General features: G+C 38.1%; 3 protein-coding genes across 7 annotated transcripts in view; 1 reads left to right on the top strand and 2 right to left on the bottom strand.

Annotated features, from left to right (window-relative positions):
• Positions 1 to 8881, top strand: part of LOC107749785 (uncharacterized) — an 11009-nt gene extending 2128 nt beyond the window's left edge. The window contains exons 1-9 of one of the 3 annotated variants that reach the window (XM_016564957.1): positions 4883 to 5087; positions 5171 to 5274; positions 6048 to 6245; positions 6343 to 6429; positions 6612 to 6865; positions 6975 to 7103; positions 7196 to 7336; positions 8369 to 8480; positions 8587 to 8881. In XM_016564957.1, coding sequence (XP_016420443.1) covers positions 6182 to 6245; positions 6343 to 6429; positions 6612 to 6865; positions 6975 to 7103; positions 7196 to 7336; positions 8369 to 8480; positions 8587 to 8798 — 999 coding nt within the window. In that variant the 5' untranslated portion in view covers positions 4883 to 5087; positions 5171 to 5274; positions 6048 to 6181 and the 3' untranslated portion in view covers positions 8799 to 8881. Of the gene's footprint in view, positions 1 to 4882; positions 5131 to 5170; positions 5275 to 6047; positions 6246 to 6342; positions 6430 to 6611; positions 6866 to 6974; positions 7104 to 7195; positions 7337 to 8368; positions 8481 to 8586 lie in introns of those variants that run through there. The other 2 variants (XM_016564959.1, XM_016564958.1) reach the window with 2 other exon arrangements.
• Positions 262 to 2390, bottom strand: LOC107749786 (uncharacterized). 2 transcript variants are annotated; one of them, XM_016564960.1, is made up of 2 exons: positions 1915 to 2390; positions 262 to 1793 (listed from the first exon to the last, which is right to left on the bottom strand). In XM_016564960.1, the coding sequence occupies exons 1-2, from the start codon at positions 2333 to 2335 to the stop codon at positions 1429 to 1431; spliced, it is 786 nt and encodes a 261-aa protein (XP_016420446.1). In that variant the 5' UTR covers positions 2336 to 2390; the 3' UTR covers positions 262 to 1428. The 2 variants fall into 2 exon arrangements, with proteins under 2 accessions (XP_016420446.1, XP_016420447.1); XM_016564961.1 differs by having other exon boundaries at positions 1961 to 2390.
• Positions 8882 to 8929: 48 nt separating the features above from the next.
• Positions 8930 to 12161, bottom strand: LOC107749788 (uncharacterized). 2 transcript variants are annotated; one of them, XR_001641084.1, is made up of 6 exons: positions 11753 to 12161; positions 11105 to 11238; positions 10686 to 10833; positions 9700 to 9947; positions 9359 to 9620; positions 8930 to 9241 (listed from the first exon to the last, which is right to left on the bottom strand). XR_001641084.1 is itself a non-coding variant. In XM_016564962.1 (6 exons), the coding sequence occupies exons 2-6, from the start codon at positions 11138 to 11140 to the stop codon at positions 9041 to 9043; spliced, it is 681 nt and encodes a 226-aa protein (XP_016420448.1). In that variant the 5' UTR covers positions 11141 to 11238; positions 11753 to 12161; the 3' UTR covers positions 8930 to 9040. The 2 variants fall into 2 exon arrangements, 1 of the variants encoding a protein (XP_016420448.1); XM_016564962.1 differs by lacking the exon at positions 10686 to 10833 and having other exon boundaries at positions 9359 to 9451; positions 9518 to 9620.
• Between the last annotated feature and the right edge of the window lie 1671 nt (positions 12162 to 13832).

Here is a 13832-nt window from a genome sequence, read left to right as displayed (position 1 = left end):
GCAGGTTCAAATCTACGTCAGTTCAGTCTGAAATGTGTATATAATTTTTTGTATAGACAATTGTATAGAGGAAGGCCCAAATTATAGTATGTAATATCAGTATAATATGTTAAACTGCAAAAAAATCATTTATAAATCAAGACTGATACTCTGTTGCATTAAAAAATGAATAAAAATGACCTATTTAACCATTTATTCATATTGAAAATAAGCTGACTAGTGTTTGAAGATGAAATCAAATGAAAAGTTCTTTACTTAAAATCAATGTTTTATTAAATTAACTCAAACATATGCCTTCAGTGGAATTTAGAGAGTGCTAAAACAAGTAAAACAAAACAACCCAAGTATAACTAAAGAAATTATAGCTGCTGCAAAGCAACGGGACGGGACTGGACAGAAGTTGAACAATAGGGACTAAAAACCAGCAAGTGTGAAAACAAGTTTATATAAGTAATAACTATCAGTTCTGATATACAGATCCTTCACAAGAAAATAACAACAAAATCAATTCGATTAATCAGTAAACGATTTACAAACAGTTGCAATTTACCAGAATATGCTCCATTTAGATCTTATGTGCTAGGATGGATGTTATGTTAAGGACAGGATGTGAAGAACATAAACAATGATTAATTAAAATGTTTATGTAATTGAAAGGAATGGAGCAACGGAATGATGCAACATGAAAACAATGGATGATTAATGTATGAAATGTATCAAGTGTATGTATACACGTTCAGAATGTCTATTTCTTTCTCTCTGCTGCCCACCTATCCTTTTCCATGCCATAGAATGATGAGGCTTGAAATTCCTTCCATGTTATTTCCTTTGTCATGCCTCTGTCTTTGTATAAGTCGAGGACTTTAGCAGGGCAGTAAATGTATTTTCCTGCCACTCCTGGAAACCCTGTGTGGATATGTTTGCTGTTTGGGCCCTGCTTTAACTCTGTGCGACAGAAACGGCACATTCTTCCCTGAGGTTGAGGGTCCGAGAGTTTCCTCTTCTTTTCAGCTTTGTCCTCCACTCTGCGCTTTGTTAATTGCAGTTCACGCTGAAAGAAGTCAGTCTGTGCAAACTCTTCAAAGGCCATTCTAGGATTTGTCAGTCCCTCCGCAGAATAGGCTTTAAACACCTTTGTGGAGCAGTAATAATATCAAACAGGCCCTTGTTGATAAAAGTGATGAATTGATGATCCATTACTTTGGTAGCGGGATTTTGGCTGTCCACACGCAAGACATTTTTTCGTTTGTCTGGGTTTTTGTTGCTGCTGCTGCTCCTGCTGATGTAGCAATATATCCTTTACTATTTTCTGTACATTCTCCTGTGTTAGTGGCTGTTCAGATGCTGGCTGTGAGACTGGATCTGCTGGATTCACAATGGCTGGTGGCAGTTCTACAACTGGGACATGGGCAGTCTTACTTTCCTCAGTTAAACTTTGCCACAGTTTTTGTGTCTCCAAAGTTTTTCTGGACTGGTGTTCAGTGATGAACTTGTGTTTACCTGTTTAGCCAGGTGTTTTATGTACTGTGTTATATGGTATTTGGTTGTGGGGTGAAGTAGACTGTTTGGATCTGTGGCAGACCGATGGACCATAGCTGCATAGTCTCGATCCACAAGCTTCAACATGTCTTTCTGTCTATGGTAATTGTGTAGGAGGCCGTCGATAGCCTCCTTCATTGGTGATGTCCAGCGCTTGTGGTCTAAGACGAACACTCGTCCACCAGTCTTGATTGGTCCAGTGCGGGCACTCCTTGGTGAGGACTGCGAAGGCAGGGGTGGAGTATTTGAGGTTCCTGGAATGAAGAGAAAAGTTAATTGTTATTTTACTCATTTACTGAGATGATGTTGACAAGAACAAAAAGTCATTTACAATGACATTTAAAATGATGGCTTTGGAAATTGGTATTAACTTACCCATTTTAACTGGAGGTTCCATGCTTCCTTGGGACAACATCTGTACCTTATAGATTGCAGCAGGTTTAAGTTGGTGGAACTGGGACACAGGCACAGCAGTGGGTGGTGGGTTTGTGGATGGTGTTGGGCCAGGGGAGAGAGGCACAAGAACAGAAGAATCAGTTTTCTTTTGCACCTTATGTTTGTTCCAATCAAGTTGAACTGGATGGCACTCTGGCTCACTGTATTCAAGGCCAAACTTCTCTCCCGTGTCCCTATCAGAGAGGTGAAGTACAGGGTACTTCTCTTTTCCAGTCACTTTCTTTGAAGCAGAATTTAGAATTTCAGTTATCAGTAATGGATCGAACACAGGTGGAAGAACTACATCTGGCTGCTTAAGGTCCAGAAGCCTTTGGTAGTTCCATCGTGCCACCCCTGTCATGCCCTGGGCCTGAAACAATTCGCAGGATGCATGAGTACCAGTAATCCACTGGGACTGGTGGAAATGTATTTCCCATGTCTTAGGAGTTACGAGCCTGTCATATTTAAATAGCAATATTAATTACCAGTCTGCTTTTTCACTCTCGCTGCGTCGCGCATGTAACCTGCCAAAACTCAAATGGAATCGCAATTCCTTTTGCATTTGAATTTCCGATGTCTACATGGAAACCTGTCAATCAAGTGTCAGGGGTGGGATTATTTAATTGGGCGTGTTTGTATTGGGAAGTGATGTCACTCACAGTCGACCTCATTTTGGCGGTCTTGCGGTTAGGGGCAGGAGCCCCTAGATGAGCTGATGATGTACGGGTAATGTACAGTTAAATCTGTAAAAATGGAGAAGTCAATTTCGCAGCTGCTGCGAGAGGCGGCTGCAGCTCTTGAACAATCTGCAGGTCCATCATCGAGTGCTCCTTCATCAAGAAGTGATGGTCAGGGTGAGTATTTATTATTTTATTTATTTAATATTAAACTATTATATATAATATTTTATAAATACATAATATACAATTTGCCCATGCCTCTTGTGTGCATACGTCTCGGACCTGTAAAAGGCGTCCGGTCTGGATTTTAGAGTTGGCTAAAAAGATCCTAAATGTGACTTTTTACATATATCAGCGTGTACATAAGTTTTCTGCTTTATACTGAACACCAGTTTTTATATATTAATGTGTCCCCTACGTGAATGTTGCGTAATAAATTTAATTTATATTTAAATATATATATATTTATATATATAAATATTAAATATATTTGTAGTCTATGCTTTCTATATGGGGCACTGCTCCGGTTCTCTTAAAGGGGACAACATAATAATAATAATAATAATTAGGATAATAGTAATATTAGAAAATATGAGATAATAATTAGGATCCCGCCCCAGGATACCAGATCCCATCAGAAAATATCAGTATGTCCTGTAACAGAACAACTAGTCAGCAGCGCTGTTAATACCCAAACCCTGTTAACAGCAAGTCTTGTCTGGAATCCAAAAATACCCAAAACGAGTGTTTAACAGTCTTCTTCAGCGTGTACATAAGTTTTCTGCTTTATACTGAACACCAGTTTTTATATATTAATGTGTCCCCTACGTGAATGTTGCGTAATAAATTTAATTTATATTTAAATATATATATATTTATATATATAAATATTAAATATATTTGTAGTCTATGCTTTCTATATGGGGCACTGCTCCGGTTCTCTTAAAGGGGACAACATAATAATAATAATAATAATTAGGATAATAGTAATATTAGAAAATATGAGATAATAATTAGGATCCCGCCCCAGGATACCAGATCCCATCAGAAAATATCAGTATGTCCTGTAACAGAACAACTAGTCAGCAGCGCTGTTAATACCCAAACCCTGTTAACAGCAAGTCTTGTCTGGAATCCAAAAATACCCAAAACGAGTGTTTAACAGTCTTCTGTCAGTCAAGAAGTTGACAGAGGAAAGCCAGAGAAGAGCAGAAGCGGGAGACGAAGTGATGATGGTAAAAAAAAAAGTAACAGAGTTTATTGAACAATCTTAGTTGCATATGTCTCAATGTTCAAACTTCGTCTGATGAACACAGTTTCAGCAAGTAATGTTATCTTAACAGTTACCTAAACAGTCTCGATTATCAAGCTGTTTTGATTTTCTGCTCAGGCCCTGCTCACGACCGCTGACGGACTGTCCTGTATTATCATATTATAGGGGTGTCTAAACTCTGTTCTGGCTGGTATCCTGCAGAGTTTAGATCCAGCTTGCCTCAACACCCCTGCCTGGAAGTTTCTAGTATGCCTAGTAAGACCTTGAATAGCTGGTTCAGGTGTGTCTGATTGGGGTTGGAGGCAATCTCTGCAGGACACCGGCCCTCCAGGACCGAGTTTGGACACCCCTGTCGTATTTCCTCCCTCAGTCCGCAAGAGACCTGCACCGAAACGGGTCGCTGGAAACAGAACTGAAAACATGTTTAATCAGACTGTTTGACAACTAGGTCATTTAAAATAAATTATTATTTAAATTATTGCAAAATATTTACTGTACAAATATAAAAAAAATTTCTTGCTTTAAATTGTTTTCAAGGTGCACGTAGTGAAGTGAGCAGGTTGTTTGCCCCATACACACTTGGGGGTATACGGAGGAGGTCATGTGTTTCAGCTGTGCCAGCAAAGAAGTCCAAGACAGTAACATATACCCACAGGTTCTTCTGCTTAGCTAAAAGAAGAGACTGCGAGGCTCCAAATGCATCTGACAAGCTTAAACTAGAGAGAGCTGGCCTGGGGGGAAAAAAAAATAATTTCCCCAGGTACCTTGGTAACATTGTGAAATAAAATGTTTTTATTATATATGTCAATGCAGAATTTATATTCACCAGCTTTTAAATAATTTGTAGTTTTACAAGACAGTGATGCATGTTACTTTTAATTTATAACTACTTTACATGCTGTACACATTTTGTTTGTCTTCCAGATAAATATTGTCAGCCAGCAGAGTTTACGGATTACCTGTATAAACAGTTTCCAAAGCTCAAAGATGCTGGAGGCTATGAACTTCTGAAGGCTCGAGGTGCTACCCGCTCAAAATCATTGGAGATAATTCCTTGTCCTGATGAAGGATACTCGGCAGAGTACTTGAGCAACAGTACACTTGGCATAGGAGCTGGCATGATTTACATCAGACCTCTTCAGAAATATCTTAACTTAGAGGTTGATAAACTGCATAAATAAAGCATGGATAATGTCTGTTAAGGTTTGCCATGTCTAATTGCTTTTTATTATACTTGGAAAAGTTTTCAGAGGGAAAAACAGGCCAAGGGCCACAAATAGCCTGTTTGTACTGCCAAGAAAAAATTTCTGTTGCTGAAATGCAGAAACATGTTGACCAATGTGAAATGTAAGTGATTCATGTAAAACTTTCTAACTAAACAATGGAATGTTAAAAAATATTGAAAGTATAAGTAGAGTTTGATGAATTGATTCATTTTACCTTCCTTTTGTCTACAGTTATTGTCATTTACTTATTTCATGTGTGTGTGTTTTTTATTTATTTTTATTTTTTTGTAAGCAGGTTGAACAGGGAACTGCAAAATGGTAGAGAGGGTTCCAGGCAGGAATCAAGTAGTGCTGGCAACACACATGATATTAATAGAAGCGGCAGAAATGATGAAATTTCTAAAAGCAGTGAGGATTTTCCTAGAGACAGCAGTGAGGAATTCCCTAGAAGCAGCAGACAGCAAATCTTCAGAAGCGGCAGTGAGGATTTTCCTAGTAGAGACAGCAGTGAGGAATTACCGAGAAGCAGACAGCAAATCTTCGGAAGCGACAGTGAGGATTTTCCTAGAAGCAGCAGCAGCAAACAGCAAATCTTCAGAAGCAGCAGCAAGGATTTTCCTAGCAGAGAAAGCAGTGAGGAATTCCCGAGAAGCAGCAGCAGCAGACAGCAAATCTTCGGAAGTGACCTCAGACAGGAAATTTATCAAAGTAGAGAAGGAAGGGACAGTGACAATGAAGGTTATTTAGTTAATGTTTTCCTGCAATCTGAACAACAATATCTCTATACTGCACCATAGCTAGAAAAAAACTCAATATGACGATATCAGAAGTCGTGTGAATGGTGACTACCAGGTTGAAATTTGAATTACATTTTTGTTTTTTTCTTCCTTTCAGAGTGGAAAGTTGAGCCAAATTTGTTTCGGGCTGCACTTCTATACAGAAGGGAGCTTTTGGAAAGGGCTGAACGTCTTTCTGGGCTAACAGCAGGCCTGAACCTATGCAGCAGTACACAGGAAAGAGAAAGATAAATGTTTACATTCTATAAATCACAGCCTGACAACTGGGCTCGTCCATTCTTCGTTCTACTCAGGGGTAAAATTAATAGTTTTATTTTATCATTTGAAACATGCAGTCAGTATGGCACATCACTTTGTTTTACATTGCATGTTTATTGATATCTTTACTTTAGGTGATGCAGCAATTGGAGATGGTGTGAAACGCTACTTCCTATCTCAGGTTATTTCTCGTGTGCAGTTTGGGTTTGCCCTAGATTTTGGTGAGTAATTGTAATATTTTAAAATGTTACATAATAATGCTAGGGATGGTTTAGCCAAAATGCAGTCTTTTAATGCTTGCTGTTTTTCATTTTGATTAAAATTTGTAAAAAAAATAACAATAATAATGATTAAATATGGAAATTGTAATGAGCTTAAAACATTTTCTATTTTCTAACTACAGACAATTGTGGCAAAACCCTATTTTTCACCGGTCAAGAAGATCATCTGGTGCCGTCAACCTCCCGAATTCTGCTGGATAGTGACCTGTTCCGCATCGTTGGACGCATGATTGGCCATTCATTTATTAATGGTGGTCCCTCATTGACTGGACTTAGTCCTGCTATGTTTGGAATAATAACTGGACAAATGAATGAGACCGTTATAATTGAACTCGAAGATTGCCCTGACACGGATGTCATTGAAATTGTCCATCTGGTATGTACAACATTAAACCTACCTCTGACCAATGTTTTGTGTAAGCTAAAATGAGAATAATTTACCTATTCTTTTTTTTTTCTTTTTGTCAATGTTAATTTTACTACAGCTTCAAAAACCAAATACACTTGCTGATGATGAGTGTGTGAAAGTGAATGACCTAGCTGTCAGTTGGGATCTGCCTCGGGTCACTGCAGAAAATAGACTGTGGCTAGCCCAAAGCATTCTTCACCATGCTGTAAGTTTATCCTTTTTAAAACATCTTTTTTTTTTTCCTTAACTATTTTTGTAATTATTTATAAAAAAAATAGCAAAAATTACTTTCCTTAGGTCATTGGCCATCGCGAGAAACAGATGCAACAGTTGAAGAAAGGACTGAAGGATACTGGAGTATTGCGCATGGTTAAGGAACGACCTTCTCTTATTGAAGTCCTATTCCCACGATCATCTTCCCTGGCAATTGATGCACAGGTACTGTACCACAATGTGCATTCACTATTTCCAAATAGATATACAGATAAAATTACAAATCCTTCTATGTAATTATGCATAATCTGAAGTTACTTTTATTAACAAAGCATGGTTAATAAACTGGTGGTCAAAACTTAATAATAAACAATTAAGATTTCTAATAATTGTTTTGCTACAACTTTGCAACTTTGCATTTAAACAAAGTTGCATTTAAAAAATACAGTAATGTAGTAATATTGTGAAATACTGTTACAATTTAAAATAATGTTTAAACAGCAAATCTGCATAATATGCATTCATGTGACAATTGAAGCAATTCAGCTTTGATCAGATGAATAAATTACATTTTACAATATACCCACATAGAAAATGGGGGGTGGGGGGATCAAAAAACACAGCCTTGGTAAGAAGAGACTTTTGACCTCCAGTACTGTATATGCATGTACTTTCTTTCTTTTTTTCTCTCAACACAAATGAATATTTTTGAAGAATAGCTCAGTTCTGTAGGTCTTCTCAATGTAGGTGAATTGACCCAACATTCTCAAGCTCCAACTTCCAACATAGAAGTTTTAAGTTTTTTTTTTTCCTCCTTGTGCCAAAAGGGGTTAAATATGAAAAAGGGACTTGAATATTTATGTTTCTTAACCATACCTATGATATCACTTTTGAAGTTATTAATTTAACAACTGGAGTATTGTAGATACATTTTATTCCTAATTTATGTGGATTTTGGAACTTAACTTGTTCGTGTTTCACTTGCATTGTATGAGCCTAAAAAAATGGAAATCCTTTAACTTTAGTATTGACCTGCTGAAGAAACTCATACATATAAGACAGCATGAGACAAAATGTAAGAATTTTTTTTTTTTTGGTGAATATCCCTTAAAAGTTCTAAGAATTTGTTATTCTACAAATTTAAGAGTGTTCATAGTATTACACTATATAATTTTGTAGCATTAATTCCATGATGTAGTCTTACAGTAAACCTGTTGCTAAACTACTGTATAAAAATGTCTCGTGACATTATACTAGATGATCCTAGAAAGAGTAATATGGCCAAACCCTGACAGTGATGATGAGGAGAACTTCAGTCTGGAAACGTGCTGCAAAATCACATCCTTTTTCCGGCAATACATTGAAGAAGGTAAAAAATATATATATTTTATATTTCTAATTATTTTTGCTTTTTGTATGGTTCTTTCATTGTAAGACTTAGATATGTCCTTTCATGTGAAAATGTACTTTAACAGGTACACCACAAGATCTGAAGAACCTTGTTGAATTTTGGGTTGGCTGGACAAGCCTACCACAAGAACTGTATGTGAAAGTATTAGATGTCAGAATGCCAACTGCCTCAACCTGCAGGGAGACACTTAAACTCCCATTACATTACAGTCACTATGATGATTTCAGCTCTGATCTAAAAGCAGCTGTGTCTAGCAACAGTTTTGGATTAGTTTAAAAGGAAGGTATCACAATAGTCCTTAAACTGTTGTTTTTGCTGATTGTTCAAGTTTAAGAAAATACAGTGAAAACAGTCAGATATAGTCTTAGTATTAGAATTATTTTTTTTGTTTTATTAATTGATCTATAGACAAAGGAAATCTAGCAGCTCCAATTAATTCACAGAACAATGTATGACATTGTGTTTAAATCCATTAAGATATCCATTGTTCAAGCATATTGTTAGGGTGAGCAGTTCATCTATCCCAATAAATGAGTTAACAGTTGCACCGTTTCACAGTAAGCGTCCACTGTTTCTGTGAAAATAACATTTGGATTGGGCAAGGTATCAATCTCTGCAGCAGTCAACTCTCTCTGCAGTTGTGCTTGTGGGACTGCAACTCCCTCCATTTCAACACTGCATGATGGTCCTTCCCAGTCTATTCCAAAGTCTTCACTCACCTTACAACATCACAAAAAAAGCTAAATTACATTTTTAAAAAATACAAATATTATCACATTACAAAATGCCATAAGGCTTCACAATAAGGCTTCACTTCCTACAAATGGTAGATCTACCTGGTCTGGATCATCAGCATTTTGAAATGTTGTCCACAACTGTAGAGGGTATTGGCTACCCGTGGTCCTTAATTTGTGGTTATTCCAAGCATCCTGGAACAGATCAAGATGTCTTTGCAACTGAGGCAGGAAAATCCAGTGTAGTGCGTATAGGTGCACCTCATTATCTGGATCCAGTAAACTCTCAGACTCCATTCCATAGAACAGGCAGTAGAACTTGCCTAAGACCTGTTCGTAGACATCCCTCCATAGTCTTTCAATCCTACAAAGACAACATTACAACAATTTTCAAACTTCTTCATTAAATCGGTTTAACATTTGCTCCCACTCACACAAAGCACCTTTGATTGTGGACACTTCTTCCAGTTATGTGTGAGCTGCGGTTCTCTCCCCTATGTGCCACCATGAAGTGCGCCACTTCAATGTTCTCCAAGCCCTTGTCTGAGCGCACTCGAGAGGGGAGTCCAAATTTCTGAACTGCTCCAATAAAACTGTCAACAACTGTCGATGCCCGGTTGTTTGTTGCAGCACTCAGGTAAACAATTAGCGGATAAAGCCGTCGATGCCTCCATGAATAACAAACCTCCACCTAAATAAAAGAGCATATACATAAATAAAAACTTGAATTTTACGATTCCTTCCCTTACACATTTATCTTCCCATGACAGTTTGTTTTTTCCTGAATTCAGTGGCCATCCATATGAAATTTATCACCTGAGAAAATTCAGACAACAACAACAACAAAATACCCTTCCAAGTTAGTTTTTATTCAAATAATTGTGTTAACATATTAAACACAAATATAATTAATATAAATTGTATCATTAAACACACCAAAAATTTGTGAGTATGGTGGGGATCAAACTAAAAAGAATATTAAAAAAATACAAATGCATAACCAACCTTTATGGAAGCAATTATTTTACTTTACCCTGAACAACTAATAGCACTATATTATCATATTTTGACTGTAACAGTTACGACTCTGTGATTAAAAATACTTATTTACTTACGTAGATGAGTCAACTTGTTTACTATTAATGATAGTAGTTATCGTATGGAAAATGTTAAGGTAAAGGAGGCCTGATCATTTTTCCTACAGATAGCATGAAAACAAAATATTTTAAAGAGAAAACTGAAAGGTTTGTATATCATTAATGTTAGTCTTTTAAGCCTCTGGTTCTACTTTATTCACTTTTGATGTATACACAAATTGTATTAAGGTAACTTAAGATTATGCAATTATATATTAAACCCGCTTGGGAGATGTGGATGACCTACCACCCAAAGTCAGGAAAAATCCTGAAAAATGTCTCACTCCCAATACCTTATTAACTTATGGTTTCCGTCTATGTGCCACATTACATTGGGTCCTGAGACAGAGTATTGACGGCGATGACGTGTACATATTGATAATGCTCTCAGTTGAGTCCCCAGTGGACCAACTCTTCGCACAGACTCACACAACCTAGAAGCTTAAAAGGAAAAGCAAGAAAAAAAAAAAATTTAATGTAGCCTCCATTAATTAAAACTGGATTTTTATTAATTTTAATTGTCTGTTTTTAAATTCTGTAATTAAACAGTAAATTCTACACATTCTGGTTTTTAAGCATATTTAATCAATATAACCTAAACCTGTAATATGCAACAACCAAATGTCAGCCTATTCAAAACTCAATTTACTCACTTTGGTACTTAAATTCTTTTTAAAAGTGTAAACTCTAAATATTATAAACTTGTTCTTACTCTGAATATGAAGACCTTGGGAACGAAGATGACCATGTATAATCCTGTATCCTGCGTTTGGGTAATTTATTTGTATTTCAGCCACAACGTTGTCCAATGCATCATCATTTACATCGGAGTACATATCTTTAGCCCTTTGGTAGAAAAAAAGAAGAAATTCATTAAGGGTCATAAGATATATTAACTAACAGCATATATTTTTGTATAAGGCAATAAAAAAGCATAAACACGAAGCATAACACGATCACAACAATAATTTAAAAACAAATCTTGGTCTGGAGTGCCAAAAGTAGTAGCCATATACACTCACCGGCCACTTTATTAGGTACACCTGTTCAATCTCTGAGGAATGTTTCCAACACCTTGTTGAATCTATGCCACGAAGAATTAAGGCAGTTTTGAAGGCAAAAGGGGGTCCAACCCGGTACTAGCAAGGTGTACCTAATAAAGTGGCCAGTGAGTGTATATGTTTCATACTGTATGAACTTGCATTCGTTATATGCACAGTGCATAACATTCCAATTTACACTTGATTGACAGGCGTTCTTGTCATGGTGGCAGGGCTTGTCGGACATAGCAACAGTAACTAAGGAGGGCAGGTTTTTGCGAAGGGTCAATTGCTTATACATTTATGAAAACTGTATTTACCTTAATCCATGCTGTCCCAGTCTTCTTCGGATGGTTCGCTCAGATACTCCAAGCATCCGAGCAAGCTGGACAAATGAGTAACCACATATCACGTAGTACTCAATCATTTCTAGTGGTATGTCCATCAAAGGACGTCCTGGTCCTTTAGTTGTTCTGTCCTTCACAAAAAGCCTGTTGGCCACTTCACTTAGGTTGGCGAAGGCAACATTACTGATGTTGCAGTTCGTCAAGGCCACAAACTCATTTAACCTGTCCAAAACTAAATGGCTTCTGAGTAAGAGGAAATCTGTAGAGTATGAACTGTCATCAACTTGCTGCGCGAGCGTCATAATGTCCTCCATAATTTCACCGATAACCTCCATTGTTCAAAACATTCCGCAAAATCGTCTTATTACTGGCATTTCCCCTCTCGGCCGTCGAGTGCGTCGACTGTGAGTGACGTCACTTCCCAATACAAACACGCCCAATTAAATAATCCCACCCCTGACACTTGATTGACAGGTTTCCATGTAGGCATTGGAAATTCAAATGCAAAAGGAATTGCGATTCCATTTGAGTTTTGGCAGGTTACATGCGCGACGCAGCGAGAGTGAAAAAGCAGACTGGTAATTAATATTGCTATTTAAATATGACAGGCTCATAACTCCTAAGACATGGGAAATACAATTGCAAATGGACTTTGCTTTTTCATTTGAAATTTGGCAGTCGCTGTGCATTCGCGAAAGCGAAAATGCAAACAGTAATGCAGGATTTGCAATTGCATTTGGATTATGTCACAATTTATGCGTCCACATATTGAAAACGCAATTGAAAATACAATTTGCAAGTCCTTTTGAAAATTGTCCGGAATATCGTTCCATACATCACCCACAAGTGACACCTGCTTAGCCATATTTCTTAGCAAAAAAAAAACTAAATAGGTGAAATCTTCCTTCTTCCTTTTCTTTTTTTTTGATTTCATCTTATTTTATTTCAGTTTTGTCATAGTGACCAAACCCGTGAACCATCAGTGCTTTGAGTAATAGTTTGACCACATGTATAGCCCGGTCATCAGCTGACCCCTGCTTACGGCCCCCTCAACAAAGTTACTCAAACTCTCTCTGTGTTCACGAACACAAAAACATAGCACCCTACCTCACTAGCTGCCTCTCACCAGCTATTCATACCTTACATTGCCTACACAGCCGTTCCCCATAGAGATAGCTTAACACCTCTGTACGTACTTGCATTTGTCTTGTCCCTTTCTCTCTCTGGTGTTCCCACAAGTGTGCCAGTATGTCGCAGACATTCCACAGACATCCAGCCCTGCCAGCTCACCAGGACCACCTGGACACTTAGCAGAGCACTGTAATGGACATCCTTCAGCTCAAAGCAGCCAATGACCTGCAATGGCAAAGAAAGGAACAGCGAGACTGCGACACAAGTGAACACCTGACACCCAGCCTGAACCACCAGGACCTGACCAGCATCATCCTCTCCTCGGCCCACATCCTCAAGGGCCTCAGACAGGAGGTAAATGAGCTGAAACTGCAAGTCACAGAATTCTGCAGAGAACTGACACCTGCTCAACGAGAGAAAGCACAGAACGGATGCAAAGAACCTCACAGAATGGTGCAACAGAAGGAAATCACCAGTCTTCAGGAGGCTCTAACAGCTGCTGGACACCAAGCGCAGCTGGAAAAAGCCATCAGACAGGACTTGGAAAGAGAACTGTTTCACACAAAGTCACTGTTTAAAACAGCGTATGTGGAACTTAATGAGAGAGACACCAGAACTAAGGCCTTAGAAGGCCAGCTGCATGCAGCCAGAGCTGAGGTCCAAACCCTGACTCAACAATTAAAGAGGAGCTTGACATGGTTCAGAAAGAATTGAAACAGTCCTACCGACTGCGCATAGACTCAAGTAAAAGACACCCTGCTGCATGTCACACAGCCAGCAGTGCAAACTCCCTCACCCCTGCACACAGATACAAAGGGGGGGGCGTGGGGGGGCAAAGCATTCTGCTTGACCCTTCACAAGTCAGCTTCCTGAAAAACTCTGCAGCTGCAGAAGGAAAAAGTTTAATTCAGGCGAACCGAAA

Source organism: Sinocyclocheilus rhinocerous, unplaced genomic scaffold, assembly GCF_001515625.1.
Source record: "Sinocyclocheilus rhinocerous isolate Xijiao unplaced genomic scaffold, SAMN03320098_v1.1 scaffold2557, whole genome shotgun sequence".
In the NCBI taxonomy this organism is placed as follows: domain Eukaryota; kingdom Metazoa; phylum Chordata; class Actinopteri; order Cypriniformes; family Cyprinidae; genus Sinocyclocheilus; species Sinocyclocheilus rhinocerous.
The sequence above is the reverse complement of the archived record's forward strand: the minus strand, read 5'-3'. Positions and strand labels throughout refer to the sequence as shown.